The sequence below is a fragment of the Bipolaris sorokiniana genome, assembly GCF_000338995.1.
Source record: "Bipolaris sorokiniana ND90Pr unplaced genomic scaffold COCSAscaffold_16, whole genome shotgun sequence".
Classification (NCBI taxonomy): domain Eukaryota; kingdom Fungi; phylum Ascomycota; class Dothideomycetes; order Pleosporales; family Pleosporaceae; genus Bipolaris; species Bipolaris sorokiniana.
In genome coordinates this window covers 314,554-329,157 of record NW_006911910.1, presented here as the reverse complement: position 1 = coordinate 329,157, position 14,604 = coordinate 314,554, and the positions used below count along the sequence as shown (strand labels likewise).

Below are 14,604 nucleotides of genomic sequence, written 5' to 3'. Positions count from 1 at the left end.
CTGCTCTTGCTTGACAGATCGATATCGCGCCAAGCAGTCCCATCCGAGATGCCGTCTTCGCATGGGGAACTTGCTCCATCCCTGGTGATGCGTTTAACTTCCTTCTTGGTCGGCCCAAGTCCACTCCAATGCAGCTGCTATAGTCGCCTCCAGTCGCTCTTTTTTTCCTTACTTTCCTCTCTCGTTTCCTTACCACCCGACTCAGGCACTCACCATTTCTTCCTTGGGCTCCGATTCCCCATCGCCACACTGCCCACGCCCTCTGCATGCACATGTCTTTCATTGCAAAGGCCCCGTTGTCGCTCGCTCGCGCCACCATCTCAAGCCTTGCGACTCCCCTTGAGCCCGCCGCTGGCCCAGGCAAGATGGCTTCCAGCAACCGCCAAAATGTTACTTGGGTAGAGGTATGCAGTCAAATTCTACTTCCCTCTCCGTGTCGTGCCTCTGACATATGCAGGGTGTTCGTGGCGTCGCTTCCTTCTGGGTCGTGGTAACACACTTGTGCCGAGCTTGGGACTACAGCCTCTGGTCGCCACGCGACAACGAGAACGCAGCACCCCAACTGCTCCAACTACCTTTTATCCGTCTACCTTTTCAAGGCCGTATCGGTGTCACCATGTTTGCCTTCCTCACTGGATACGTGTGCGCCATCAAGCCTCTCCGCCAGGCAAAGTCTGGCAACATCCCAGCAGCCTTGGAAACACTGGGCAAATCCGCCTTCCGCCGCCCACCCCGACTTATTATGCCCGCCACAATCGCTCTCGTCATTGCCTGGTTCTTCGCCCAGCTGGGTGCCTTTGAAATTGCCCACCTCAGCGACTCGCACTGGTTCCGACGCTCTGTCCCTACCAACATTGGCAGCCTCGACACGGAGATTCCACGACTGATCAGGAACTTCCAGACATCCTGGTCCGGCGCAAACAACGAGTACGACGACCACCAATGGGCTCTTCTGCCTCTCCTCCAGGGTGCCTTTCTCATCTACATCCTCCTGTTCGCCACCGTCTTCATGAAGTTCCGCATGCGTCTCTTCACCTGCGTTGTCTTGTTCTTCTGGTACTGGATGCGCACGAGCCCAGAAAAGGGTATGTCACATCTGGCTCCCGCACCTCAGCTTGCAGCTAACACACTCTAGAAACTTTTGAGTGCCAGTTCCTCTACGGTGTTATCCTTTGCGACCTCGGCTCAGAGAAGGGCTTCCGTGACTTTGTCAATAACCGCGTCAAGGCCCGTCGATTCGCCACCGCCTTCCTCATCATCCTCGGCTGGTATGTGGCGTGCTTCCCCGGAGAGCACTGGGAGTGGGCGACCTGGTCTGTCCAGCTCAAGAACCTCGGAGACTGGATCATTCCTCAGGGCGCCGCAAGCTACCCCAAGCGCTTCACCGCTATTGGGTGGGATCTCATGGTCACTGGAATCTGGCTTTCGCCTTCTCTGCAGAGCCTCTTCTCCAACAAGCTGTTCATGTGGGTTGGCCGCAATAGTTTTGCTGTCTACCTGACCCACGGAACCGTCATGAAGGTTGGACTTGCACGATTGATCTATGGATTCAGCACGGCCCCATACCACGTTGAGCAACCAAAGGACGGTCAAGGCGAGGCCATTCACCACTACATCCCCAGGACCACCAGCTGGCTCGTCTGGACACTAGCAATCCCCCTCTTTTTCGTTGTCGAGTACACGATTGCTCATCTTTGGATCACCTACGTCGACGCACAGTGCGCCAAGGCCACCAAGTGGCTTGAGGATACCATGTTTGAAAAAAGCGAGGACGAGAAGCATGGCGCTGCAAACATGGCGTAGACAGCCATGAACGATTAATCCACCAAGCATGCGTAATCAAGGAACAATGGGCACGCCGATCGGAGAAACAAACGAGAACCTCTGGTCCGGTCCGGCAACATTTACCAAGTTTTTTTTAGTCTTCTTTTTCATTTCTGTCAGGGTAACGATTTCATTTGTTCAGGGTTTTCCAATATCTGCGGATACCAGTTTTTTTATCGCATATGGCATTTTCAAGGAGTTTTTTTGGGGGCAACTGTTGAAAATATGGCATGTGCATGTGCATAGGGCCTAGATGAGCCAGCGTTCCGTGTGTCGCAGCCGTCAAGACGATCGGCGTGTTGTATTTTGAGAAGCGTGTCCAAAGCCCGCCAAACTATCTAGTAATTCAACCGCAAAAACACATGAAAGCTCAGCAGCGCGGGCACTGTGATGTCATTTATATGTTTGTGGTGCTAGCTCAGTGCGTTGAACAGTGTCTTTGTCTGACCTAAGGGGGGTATCGCATCGGCATCACTGGCGAAAGTTTAATAACACATGAACTAGGCATCAGCATCACAGTCACCGCTAATGTGACCACATGACCATCCATCGCGTTGTCACGCAGCCTTGCCTTGCATAAACATTTACCATTATCCCGCGTCCCCACTCGCCATACGTAGGTCAACAAACAAATCAAGAAAAACCGACAACTTTCTCCATTGCGCTTCATGTGAAGATATGCCCGATGACGTCGTTGCGGCAGAACGCCACACGCTTGCCCATTTGGACCTTCAAAAACTTCCTGTCTTGCGCCTTGGAAAATGCACCCACTAACTCGGAGTAGTAATGCACCACCCACCACGATCCTTATCATATGGTCTGGCCAGGCCAGGCCAGCGCCATCTCACATCCAAGGTAAAACCATGTTTTCAATTCGAAGAATCAGGATAGAGAAAGAAAGAGAAAAAAAAAGATGGCGCAAGCATGATAACAAAAGTGCTAGCTACATCAGCCACATTGAAAAGATACTAGTATACTCGGCCCTTTTTTTTTGAACCCCTAACTTAGCCACCTGCACCCCCTCCCTTCCTCCGTCCTCCACTCCTTCCTTATGTATCCATCATCCCATCTCTCAGTAGCAGAGTCGTCCGCACCCGCCGCTCTAAGAAAAGAGACGTGAAAAGTCCGAAAATAAAAGGCCAGCCGCTACCACCTCTCCTCCCCCCCTACCCCCAAAAAAAAGAAGAAGATTGCTTTTAGGAAGAGCGGTACCGAACAAAGTGCCAAGACGTACTTGCTCTTGACTCTACTGTCTTTCTATTCTATTCTATTCTGTTTCTGTCCTTGGATGATATTTCTCTCTTGCGTGGATGATGAATTTCTCGGATGCGCTAGACATGGGGTCACCGACTTGGCGATATTGCATGCATGCTGTTCTAGAGTAGTTAGTTACTTGCATACTGCTGCATGTAAATGTGGAATCAAGCTGGGAAGTGGGCAAATGGGTGGTGGTGGTCTCGTGCTGCTAGGCGCGGTCCCGAGCTTTTTTTGGGGGGGAGCATGGATGAGGGGATGCAACGTGCCATGTACGTATGTGTGTGCGTGGCTGGGCGCGCGGAAGATAGGAGCCGAGGATGGGGGGGAGGGGGAGGCGGGATGCAACGATGGGGTATGGTATGTTTGGAGCTATGCTACTATGGATGGGCGGATATTTGCGGATGAGGTGAGTGCAGTGCGGTGCAACATTCTTACTTACAGTGTTGGTTGTGGAAGTGGGCTGGTTAGTAGGATTTCCTGGGTTGGGGGACAGGGGCGGAAAACCAAAATAGTTGTAATATGCGTCAGGTATTTTGGTGTCTCTCATGTTGAACCCCCTCCCCCCATGGTTACTAGGGTTCGCCCGACTATAATAGGTTGATTTCAAAAATAGGCAAACCAAAAAGGGGGCGATTTTTCGCTTTTCCCTCTGGGTTACACGACAGAGATAGTGATGGGGGTGTAAGACATTACTTCGGACTTTGCTTCGGAGCCCTCACGCGAGCATTTCTTGCGACGAGTCCGTTTCGTGTCGAGGGCGTAGACTAGCCGACACGTGGGGGTTTTTTGGCGTCCCGTTAGTGAGGGTCGCTGGGTCGCTGGCGCGGCTACGCGTGTCCGTGGCGCTGAGTAGTTCGACTCTCCCGCCCGCTACGCGATACGAGGCGATTTAGGGGCCGGCGAATACGACCACGATCAACGACACCGATTGTGCTCCGGGGTCCCGCGATTTTACCGATAGTGGGAGGTTTTGCCCTGCTTCTGGATGTGACAACTTGGAGATGACGGTCGATATCACGTATGCTTCTTTTCTTCTCTTCGTCTCTCTTCCCTCAACCCGCTTTTCTTCTTCTCACTCGTCCTTCCCTTCTTTTGCCGCTTGCTTGCTCTTTGCCTTGGCGGACGTCTTGGTATGTGGGAGCGCCGCGCTGTGGCGGTGACTATGCATGTCGCCAAAGCAGCGTGGCTTGAGTAGGTTTTAATTTGCTTTTTTCTTTCCGCTTCATCTCTTATGTCTATCTGTATTTCTCCTTTATGCATATGCAACGATTTCCCTGGGGTTGAGTTACGGGAAATAGACAATGTGGAAGACACTAGGGGTGGAGATTGCAAATGAAATCCTCTAGAACATAGTCTTGGAGTGATAAGGTGTATTCTGGATACTCCTTGGCGCATCTGGATTCCAATACTTGCTACCCCTGTTGATCAGGACTTGGCCTACTGCGGCTGTCATGTTGCACTACCCTTTCGCCAATCCAAAGCTTATTTTTTCGCTTCAGTGCACGCTGCGAGTGCTGTGGCTAGTGCTCGTGGAGACAATTCTAGGCTGTGGGCTGACCTCGTATTCTCAAGGACTGAGTGGGTCACTGTTACGTGAGCGATGTGTATGATCATTGCTGAATAATACGAGGTATTACTAGTAGTGTCTTCTATTTTGAAAATCGTATTGTAGGTCTCAAGAAAGCTGGGGTTATGGCTGATGCATCTTGCTCTTGCAACTTAATCAGAATGTGCCAGTCGGTATGGAGATGCTCATTTGTATCCACAATGTTCGTTCTAAGAGGAGTGGGAGACGAACATTTCCAAACAGGGACTTCAGATGATGGTGTGCATGTTTACCTTGTTAAATCAAATGATAGAAAGATCATTTGGTAAACACCTGAAGGCTCAAGTTTTAGTATTGTGTCCACTCCAATGTGCAATTCTGATTCACGATAGGGCTTTCTGGGACATAGCAAAATGTTGCCAACCCTGATCCAGATTTCGGATCGAGTAATGATGTATTGCAGCTATTTGTAAATCCAATCCACTCACCTATCTTGTAAAATGAAAACGGCGATATCGTTCAGTGAAAGCCGATTCACTACCTCGCCAAAGCAGCCCAAATCTGAATCATAAGCAGAACTTTTGCACCACAGGCCCAATGGGGAACATGAGTGATTAAACACTTTCACCGCTCAAAAAACCCGTGAGGTCATATTTGCGCCAATGTGTGGAAGTGATTTGGTTTCCCGCAAAGGGAATTGGACGAGCCAGTCTTGCGAGCTTCATCTCGGTAGTGTTTGCCCAACCACGGATGATGAAGCAAAACCCCACGTTCACTTGATTCGAATTTATGCAATGTCAACTTTCCAGCAGCGCACCTGCTATTTCTACTGGCACTCTCAACTTCTTCTACCCGGCTCTGCAACTCCATCAACTTGCATTAGCCCGACACACAACCAACTCGTACAACCACTCAAAATGCCTGGCCGCTATGTGCACCCAAACTGGACTCCGTCTGTCATGCCGGTAGCAGCGGGTCCACTCGCGATAGCCATCGCATATGGTATCTCCATCCTCGCCTACCCACCCGCCACCTCCCTCGCTCGTAAACAAACCATGGTGTACCTCTTCGTACCGGTATTCTTCGCATTCCGGTATTGCGAATATATCTCGCCCAACTCCGATCACGTCGATACACTTGCCCGAGCATGTATCATCTGGTTCGCACACATGAGCTACGAAGTGTGCATCTTGGAATTCAAGCCCAATGTGCGTCCTGGCCCGGGTGAAACCAAGGAGCGCATCAGGCAAGCATACAAGGTGTTCTTTGACCGGAGTCATGTTCAAGTTGTCGAGCAGCAGCAAAAACAATTATATGAGCAGCAGGAATATAACAGTTCGACAAGAGCAGTATACAATATCAACACTGAGCAGAAGCAGGAGCAAGACCACGCTGCTACATATAAGAAGACGGACGAGCCAATTAATGTCTCAGAGCAAAAGTCGCAACACATCCCACAAGCCAGATATAAACACGGCTTCTCGCGCTGGCAGTTCGTCTTCTACCACTTCTTCAAAGCCCTCCGCTTGTACGCGCAGCAATACGCCTGGGAATACTACGAATACCACGTCTCGCCGTTTCGCCGGGACCCCGACGCCTACGCCACGGCAGACCATATTTCCTTCTTCAGGCGACTGCCCTCGTCGCTGCACTACCGAGAAATCTACTGGCGCACCGAAGAAGCCTTCAACTGGAACGTGCCGACAAAGTGGCTGTACGAAAGCTACCACAGCATCTTCGCCGTGCTACACGTTGCACTGGGCATTGATGGCCCCGAAGAATGGGGCCTGGGTCTCTTTGGAAATCTCTCTGCTGCATGGTCGGTTCGACGGTACTGGAGGCACTACTGGCACAACTACATCTACCACTCCTTCAACGGTCACGTCAAGTGCGTGACTAGGGGCTGGCTCGGCATGTCGCGCAACACTTTCACGCGCTTGTTCGAGAACATGCTCGTCTTCTTCCTTTCGGGCCTCATGCACACAGCCGTGAGGTGGCAGGTCTCTCCCTGGGGGGATATCTGGGCCATCACCTTCATGTACACGAGCCAGGTTATTCCACTGGCTATCGAGGGTGGTGTAGTTTATTGCTGGAGGAAGGCGAGGAAGAGCCTGGGATATGGCACTGATGCCAAATGGGTTGATCGCTTCGAGTACGCTATCGGATATTTTTGGGCTTTTGCTTGGCAGTTTTACAGCATTTCGACGTACTGGCTGGTCAGGGATAAGTGGACGGAGGAAAAGATGGCGAAGAATTATCAAAAGGAGATGGAAAGTTGGGGTTTCAACGAGACGGACTCGGAGAGTGATTGAGTGTAGGGTCCTGCTTTTAGGAAGATCAGCATTGGGTGCTTTGCGTGAGGCATCTCATAACACAATCTTGATTTTCTGTTCACGCAATGTAACTGCTAGATATACCAAAAATCAATAACAAGGTAAGACTCAATATAAAACCAGGGATGATACCTTATCACTCGCAATCGTTAACATTATATTCTTGTTGGTATCACTAAGCTACAAACACTCTACTCTGCGTCATTATGAATTAGTATTTAGTCAGCTCAGGGCTACACTTGGCAGCCGGGAAACTCCACTTTGTCTCGACAAAGACCTTTTGCATGCCATCCTCCTTCTTCTCAAACTTGTAGTAGACCTTGTCGAGATCCTCGAGACGCACACGGTGGGTAACCATCTTGGACGGGTCGATGCGCTTTTCCTGGATCATCTGGAGCAGGGACTCCCAGTACATGTGGACGGGGGCTTGGCCGTTGCCAATCAGGCGGATGCCGCGTTCCATGAGCGAACCGATGTTGAAATGGTTGGTGTAGCCGACGTATACACCGGTGATACCGCAACGACCCATGTTGCGTGTGCTGGAGATCATCTCGTTGACAATTTCGCTGGTGTCGGTCTCGAGGCCGAGCATCATCTCAAAGTAGTGTGCCCAGCCCTTTGCGTACTCTCCGGCGGCGCACTCGATGCTGACATCAGGGCCGCGGTTGTTGCACATTTCCTTGAGCTTGCTTGTTACCGACTCTCCCTTGGGCAGAGTAGAGAAGTCGAGGGTATCAATGTGGGGGTATTTGTTCTTGATGAAGTCGAGACGCCAGTTGGAGTCAATCATGATGACTCTGGATGCGCCGTTCAGCAAAGAGAAATCTGCAGCCATCTGTCCGATTGGGCCAGCTCCCCAGATGGCTACAACATCTCCCTTCTTAACACCAGTGTCAACAACGGCGTGCCATGAAGTGCACAGGACGTCGGAGAGGAAGAGACCCTGCTCATCAGGGACGTCGTCGGGAAGTGGCAGCAGGTTAACATCACCGTAGGGAACGCGAGTGTACTCTGCCTGGCCACCAGCAAAGCCACCAGTGAAGTGAGAGTATCCAAACATGCCCGCGGTCCGGCCGCCATACATGGTGTTCTCGATGGTGTTGGAGTTTGTCTTCTCGCATTGGGAAGATAGCTTCTGTTTGCAGTAGTAGCAATCACCGCAGGCGATCTGGAAGGACGCAACAACGCGTTGGCTACATCGTGTTAGCAGTGCATTTGCATACAGTGTGATAGGTCAAACATACCCCTTCTTGAACTTGGTGACTTCGGAACCGCACTCATCGACAACACCACAGAATTCATGGCCGAGAATATCGCCCTTCTGCATCTCTACGACAGAGCCGTGAAGCAAGTGAAGATCTGAGCCGCAAACAGTGGATCCGGTCACCTTGACAATAACATCGCGAGGCTCAATGACCTTTGGCTTTGGAGTTTCAATCATGCGGACATCGTTCTTGCCGAACCATGCCAAGGCCTTCATTTTTTCCGAGTTGTCTGACCAGGCCTCATTGTTTCCAGGGTTGGTGACATCCTGCGTGGTGGTGGCGTTGTCTCCGTGGCCTACGGCCTTCTCCGCCTGCATGGCGGCTTGGGACATCATTTTGGGCGGTTGTTGCAATGTATTACTGATGGGTGAAATTCGAGGATATCAATAGATACAATTGGAAAGGTTCAATAGAGTATGGGGGATTGGGAAGTACAAGAGCTATACGAGCAGAAGGCCTACCTTTTCAACTACGTCCAGAGTCAGATCGATGACATATTGGTGAAAATGTGACGTTGAATTTGCAGCCCTGCTACAACTACCGCGAACCAGCGGTTAATCCTCCCCCCCTTGTACATGCGCCTGTAGGGGCTAGCCTAACGTCATGACATGCTGTGGAGGGGCAGATGTCCGCTATGCGAGGTGAATATGGGATTGCCATGTGCAGCGGCACATGCTGTGTGTTGGTGGTGAACATTTCAGGCACGCGTCATGGCGATGTCATGGCGGGGCACCACGCATTTTGGCGATCGCCGTTGGAGCTAGACAGGCAACGATGGCCGGCAAGACCAGGCTTTTTCACTTCGGCATCTTCGGCGCGTGGCTATGAATCGAGTGTGTTGTAATTCTGATGTGGCTGGCAGTGATAAACCAACTGAGTAGTTGTGGGCTGAGAGTAGCGCGAATGCAGCATGGTCGAGGCGTCCAGACCGACGTCAAGCTGTAGTGGAAAAGAACACGGCACAAGAAAGGACTTATATCCTTGAGATTGAGGACCATGATGGGGGATTGCGTGAGCTTCCATGTGTCGAGCATCTGGGCAATATGCACGTAACGCAGACACGGGTACCGGAAGGGAAACTGGGCAATGTCTAATGCAGGTACAAAGGCATGTCTTCGGCGTATTTTGCGCAATAGGAAAAACAACCATGATGCCTCTGAAGAAACATGGAAAGCAACCATGCATGTGCCAAAAATCTCCGGTCGTGTAAAAACTACATCCGAGCGTGTTGTACATGCGATCGACAGGCAAGCTCAGCGCAGGCAATGCTAGTTGGACTACATCACCAGCTGAAGTCGAGTAAGTATGCAGCCACAAGAAAGCGTGCGCCACATGACAGGGAGGGGTTACAATACGTCTGCTCGAAGATGCTACGAATACAACCATTAGCATATATTTGGTTACAACATAGGTAGATAATATTCTGTTCTACTTGAAAATAACTACATGCTGAAGCAGACATTCATATTCGGATCATCTGTTATTAATGATACAATCAACGTTCATCGTCTGCAAATACGACCCCTCCACAAGTTGCGCGCGATGGCGCGCTGTAGCCTAGCTACCACATTGGCACAGCCCTCATGCAGCCATCACACAGCCTGTACACAGCCTTTACATAAACGATTAACATAGCACATGAACTTGATCTAGACTTTCGTCCTACGTCTGATCACTCTTTCGTACATCTTGCAGCATCTTGCAAGTCTATAGCCGACGAACTACTAGTTTTGTTGCAGAAATTACAAGTGAAACAAAATGTCCAAAATCGATCATACCAGAGCTTTCTGCAAGCAGTACGGAGCGTTTGGAAGAAGAGCAAGATTGAAGAATTGCAGAGAAAGCTGGACAGCCACCGTCGAGATCTGACCCAGGGCCTCGTATATAGTTTGGGATGAGTTGGCCCTGTTTTTCTCCAGTCGAAACAAGAAGTCTAACTGATGTCATCTAGAGATCGGCAATCTACGATAAACGTACAGCTTCAAGCTTTCAAAGAGGATAATATTCGTATGGAGCTGAATCAAACACAGATGCTAGATCGGTTGTCGAAAGAAATAAGCGACATAGCGGTGGATGCAACGCAAGCTCAAGCTGCATTGACGCGAGAAGGATCAGCCATCAAGGCAGAAGACCTGAAAGCCATCGGAGACGCCCTGACGAGTTTGGTCAACGAAGGTCGGTACCTGACCAAATCTCAAAAGGTCTTGTCTAGCTTGTACTTCAAATCCATGAAGACACGGCATTCAAACGTTGCTCCAGCACACGCGCAAACGTTTGACTGGGTCTTTAGACCGACATCGGAAAAGTCTCGGCATTCTCGACCCCCAGTTCACTTTCTCGACTGGCTTACACACAGGAATGGCATATTCTGGGTTTCGGGCAAGCCGTGTTCCAGGAAATTGAGCTCTTGGACATGGTGCGCTATCTCCTTGGATCGGGCGCAGATCCCAACGAGATGTATGGGGACTGCTCAATATGAGGTCGTTTCCTGCATCAGATTTCGTTGAAGCCTTTTGGCCGATGTCGCGCCCCGAGCGCGCTGCATCGACACCGCCTCATGAAGCTTTTACTCCACCATGGCGCTGATGTAAACGTGACATACAACGGCAAGCCTTTGTTTGTGGACTACATCATGCTTGTTGCGGATCACCGACTTTCTGAAGAGGATGAGGAGAGAATGGCAAAGTATGAGACTTATCTAGAGCAAATCCAGTTCTTGGACAGCAAATGGCAAAAGAGGCAAAGGTTGCGAGATGAGAAGATGTCGAACAATCAGACATCGATGGCCAAGGCATCGTACAAATGGGTGGGCTGGATGCTATCGTGGGTATGGATAGGTGTTTAAGAATGTAGTGTGAGGCTTGTCGCAGGGCAGCGAGACGTACTTCTGGAACCTGAGGAATGGCATCCTAACATGCTAACCGATTATAGTAAATAAGCAGAGCGCGTATTAGCGCAATATTGGAGCCTGACAGAAAGGTATATGTAACATTACATATCTGTGGGCAAGCAATACAGCAGGATACAGCACCTCCAAGCAAACGCTATTAACGGTGATAGTCGATAGTGGATGTGCTGGTTCACGTCCCATCTTCTTCCTCAATCCGCTGCACTAGGCAACAGAATTAATGAAAAAGAAATGCCACAGTGGCAGACCAGCAAAAATTGCCCCGCTGAAGCCCCCGAAGGAGATTCATGACAACACCACACCCCGCTGTGCAATGGAGGCGACGTTGTCAGACCACTGAATACTTGAGCTCAGTGCGTCGCAAGAAGGTAAGTATGAGGAATCAAGAAAGGGACGGGGGGCGGCCAGTTTATATACCCGCTGGCGGCACGCTAGCATCAGAGTCACGTGATCGCTTAGCTCAGGCATTCGTGCCCAATGTGCGGACCCGTGCGCACCTCTGCTGGTCAGAGCTTTTGGCAGTTTCTGTCACGACGATTTTTCTCTCTGCATTGCATGCCGCCATTCGTCTCTGTAGAGATGGGCGTGCTTGTGACAAAGGTTAGTACCACCTCCTCTCTTCTTCTGCGCCCATGTGCCTTGTACTCTGGCTGCTCATCAAGCCAATACAACCCTCTTCACATGATGATCCAAAACAACCTTAGAACCGTTGCGAATGACGCCTTTCGTGGCGGTTGACTTCACCATACCCTTTACTGAACCCTCTCAATTACCGCCGTTTTCTCTGACGAATCAATGCGCATTGTGGCTAATAAGACCATAAGGAACCATGAGCAAGCCATCCTTTAACTTCCTGCGTCCCTACCTCCATGGAGCTAGTCGGTCTCTCAAGCCGCACCATGCTCAAGCCTACATCGCGCTTCAGAGACGCTTCGTGCAGAGCATAGCCGCCGACGCATACACTGGCCCGCACGATGTCGAGAAGCAGAAGCGGCTCGACCACTTGGCAAAAGTAAAGCCATTGGGTGACTATCATCCAAGACTGGTCTACTCGGCCAATGCCCAGAACATGTCGGTACGCGACTTTAATGCAAAGTATCATGACATATCAGAAACCACAAGTGATGTCGTGTCCGTGTTTGGTAGGATATGCCACTACCCGTGAGCAAAAACATTCCCGTTCTGACACCGTCAGGAAGGGTGCGCTCAGTGCGGCTGCTTAGCTCCAAGTTGATGTTTCTTGATATCGAGCGCGACACACAGCGGCTCCAAGTCATGGTGGAATTGAAAAAGCTCGCGCCGCAGGACGGTCTTGACGAAAGCTTCAAGAGCTTCAAAAAAGTTGCTAGAATCGGCGATTGGATTTGTACGTGATGTTGCCCGTCTTCTGCCTGGGATGCATGCTAAGTTTTGCCAGCAATCAACGGCAATCCAACCAAGACCTCAACCGGGCAACTTTCCATCCTCGCCCTCCAAGTGCCCCAGGTCCTTGCCCCATGCCTTCATCACCTGCCCGAGAAGATTGAAGATGCCGAGACGCTCGCACGACGGCCGCACATCCATGCCCTTACGAGCGACGAGCCGGGTGACATTCTTCGTCTGCGAGCACTCATATATGACTACGTCCGTACCTACTTTATCGAGAGCGGCTTCATGGAGGTCGAGACACCCATATTTGACGTCAGCGCTGGAGGCGCCATTGCCCGCCCCTTTGAAACTGTAGCCAACGAGCTCTCCAACATACCAATCCGACTGCGGATAGCGCCAGAGCTGAATTTGAAGCGCCTCATCATCGGAGGGCAAGACAAGATTTTCGAAATCGGGCGCGTCTTCAGAAATGAGGGTGTGGACAACACACACAACCCTGAATTCTCCACGTGCGAATTCTACGAGGTTGGCGCCACATTGCCCATTGTCATTGCCAGGACGGAGCAGTTGATCCACGGTCTACATACCGCAATCGAATCATTGCGCTCAACATATTTCCCCACACTAACATCCCCGGAAAGCGTAGACTTCTCACAGCCCTTTGCACAACTCCCCTTTATCCCCACGATTGAACAAGCTAGTGGCCGCAAGCTGCCCGACTTCTCATTACCCGACGCTCCGAGCAAGGTTTTGCAGCTCTACAAAGAACTCGGCCTTGATGCCCCTCCAAATCCAACATTACCGCGTCTACTTGACAGTCTAGCAGAAGTGTACATTGAACCACTATGCCAGAACCCCACGTTCATCACGCAGCACCCGGAAGCTCTTTCACCACTGTCCAAGTCATATGTGGATGAATCGACGGGCCAGCGTGTGGCTTCACGCGTGGAACTGTTTATTCATGGACGCGAATACGTCAATGCGTACGAAGAGGAAAACTCGCCGTTTGAGCAGCGAAGAAAGTTTATGCAGCAGCTTGACTTCCAAGCCGATGGACACGGATCCATTGACGAGAGCTACCTTGAAGCACTCGAGTGGGGGATGCCGCCAACGGGAGGCTGGGGCTGTGGACTGGACAGGCTGGTGATGCTATTTGCCAACAAGAAGCGCATTGCAGACGTGTTGCCTTTTGGGACGCTGAGGAATGTGGTTAGTATTTCCAAGATGAAGTGATGTGAGGACAGAAAGAAGAAGAAGATGAATATATGCAATGACGTAATGTAGGCTCCAAAGACTGAGATTGAATGCAATTAGGTGATGATGAGTGTTGAGACAGGTTGATTCAAACTTCATGAGTGTAATGTGAGACTGAGCCACTTCTACTGTTCACCAGTGCAATGGGCCAAATACCCGTTCAATTGACAATGGTATGTTTCCAATGCTTGTGGTAATAGTAACGTGCATTATAATTGGAGGGAATAAGACGGTAGTTGAACTGCCAATACTTGACAACGTCTTTCTTTCTTCTTTCAAAAGAACAAGGCGCTTGTATGTACACAGCGTCTATGTATGTACACGCATAGTCCAACAAAGTCCATTCATTCTATCTTCCCCAAGGCAGACTTGCTCCACGATGCATTGTTGGTATTGTGAGACAATAAACATGTGTCAGTGTGCTTAGGGTAGGGCTGACGGGGCACAGCAAGAGGCCAAACTTGTTCTGCTTGGCTTTGCAGTGACTCGTGGGTTAGAGAAAAAGAAGCATTTCCAAGGGCTAAAGAATGGTCTTCCTCGGAGGATTATCGCTGGAGACTGCGTGTCATGTGCGAAGCGGTGGGGGAGGGGGCGTGGCCGGTAGATTTAGTGTGGCGTGTTGGGTTGCGGTTGGGTGATTGGAGTTGGGCTGTTAGACTTGTCCAATCGGTTGGGGGTTGGATAAGCTCCTGGGATTAGTATAGTATGTAAGTACATGAGAAATGTGGTTGCCTGTGCCTTGAAAAGCATGGTCTGTTGGTAGTTGGTGGCAGAGTATGGCATTTGTTGGGTAGTTGGACAGTTGATTGGACACTAGCAGGCCATGTTGAAGGCTCTGGTATACTATGT

The 14,604-nt window shown here is 50.5% G+C and overlaps 7 protein-coding genes across 7 annotated transcripts; 6 read left to right on the top strand and 1 right to left on the bottom strand.

Annotated features, from left to right (window-relative positions):
* Positions 1–365: 365 nt before the first annotated feature.
* Positions 366–1,803, top strand: COCSADRAFT_100760 (uncharacterized protein; the record flags this gene model as incomplete). The annotated part of the gene is made up of 3 exons (XM_007706429.1): positions 366–404; positions 458–1,085; positions 1,136–1,803. 3 exons carry the CDS (start codon positions 366–368, stop codon positions 1,801–1,803), a joined length of 1,335 nt encoding a protein of 444 aa, XP_007704619.1.
* Positions 1,804–2,813: 1,010 nt separating this feature from the next.
* On the top strand, positions 2,814–3,709 carry COCSADRAFT_251629 (uncharacterized protein). Its single transcript, XM_007706428.1, has one exon. The coding sequence runs from the start codon at positions 3,113–3,115 to the stop codon at positions 3,680–3,682; it is 570 nt and encodes a 189-aa protein (XP_007704618.1). The 5' UTR covers positions 2,814–3,112; the 3' UTR covers positions 3,683–3,709.
* Positions 3,710–5,586: 1,877 nt separating this feature from the next.
* Positions 5,587–6,939, top strand: COCSADRAFT_347140 (uncharacterized protein; the record flags this gene model as incomplete). Its single annotated transcript, XM_007706427.1, has 2 exons — positions 5,587–5,907; positions 6,070–6,939. 2 exons carry the CDS (start codon positions 5,587–5,589, stop codon positions 6,937–6,939), a joined length of 1,191 nt encoding a protein of 396 aa, XP_007704617.1.
* Positions 6,940–7,171: 232 nt separating this feature from the next.
* On the bottom strand, positions 7,172–8,542 carry COCSADRAFT_100700 (uncharacterized protein; the record flags this gene model as incomplete). The annotated part of the gene is made up of 2 exons (XM_007706426.1): positions 7,172–8,153; positions 8,205–8,542. 2 exons carry the CDS (start codon positions 8,540–8,542, stop codon positions 7,172–7,174), a joined length of 1,320 nt encoding a protein of 439 aa, XP_007704616.1.
* Positions 8,543–10,013: 1,471 nt separating this feature from the next.
* On the top strand, positions 10,014–10,794 carry COCSADRAFT_251596 (uncharacterized protein). The gene has a single exon (XM_007706425.1). It carries the CDS (start codon positions 10,166–10,168, stop codon positions 10,730–10,732), a length of 567 nt encoding a protein of 188 aa, XP_007704615.1. The 5' UTR covers positions 10,014–10,165; the 3' UTR covers positions 10,733–10,794.
* An 859-nt stretch (positions 10,795–11,653) lies between these two features.
* Positions 11,654–13,841, top strand: COCSADRAFT_184838 (uncharacterized protein). Its single transcript, XM_007706424.1, has 4 exons — positions 11,654–11,733; positions 11,958–12,275; positions 12,329–12,499; positions 12,551–13,841. Exons 2-4 carry the CDS (start codon positions 11,963–11,965, stop codon positions 13,732–13,734), a joined length of 1,668 nt encoding a protein of 555 aa, XP_007704614.1. The 5' UTR covers positions 11,654–11,733; positions 11,958–11,962; the 3' UTR covers positions 13,735–13,841.
* On the top strand, positions 13,833–14,295 carry COCSADRAFT_251577 (uncharacterized protein). Its single transcript, XM_007706423.1, has one exon. It carries the CDS (start codon positions 13,931–13,933, stop codon positions 14,180–14,182), a length of 252 nt encoding a protein of 83 aa, XP_007704613.1. The 5' UTR covers positions 13,833–13,930; the 3' UTR covers positions 14,183–14,295.
* The last annotated feature ends 309 nt before the right edge of the window (positions 14,296–14,604 follow it).

Excerpts from the sequence above, each read along its gene's own strand:
- COCSADRAFT_251629 (XM_007706428.1), top strand. The coding sequence starts at position 3,113 with ATGATATTTCTCTCTTGCGTGGATGATGAATTTCTCGGATGCGCTAGA.
- COCSADRAFT_251596 (XM_007706425.1), top strand. The coding sequence starts at position 10,166 with ATGTCATCTAGAGATCGGCAATCTACGATAAACGTACAGCTTCAAGCT.
- COCSADRAFT_184838 (XM_007706424.1), top strand. The coding sequence starts at position 11,963 with ATGAGCAAGCCATCCTTTAACTTCCTGCGTCCCTACCTCCATGGAGCT. Across the intron at positions 12,276-12,328 it reads TGATGTCGTGTCCGTGTTTG|GAAGGGTGCGCTCAGTGCGG; the intron begins GTAGGATATGCC and ends TGACACCGTCAG. Across the intron at positions 12,500-12,550 it reads TAGAATCGGCGATTGGATTT|CAATCAACGGCAATCCAACC; the intron begins GTACGTGATGTT and ends AAGTTTTGCCAG.
- COCSADRAFT_251577 (XM_007706423.1), top strand. The coding sequence starts at position 13,931 with ATGTTTCCAATGCTTGTGGTAATAGTAACGTGCATTATAATTGGAGGG.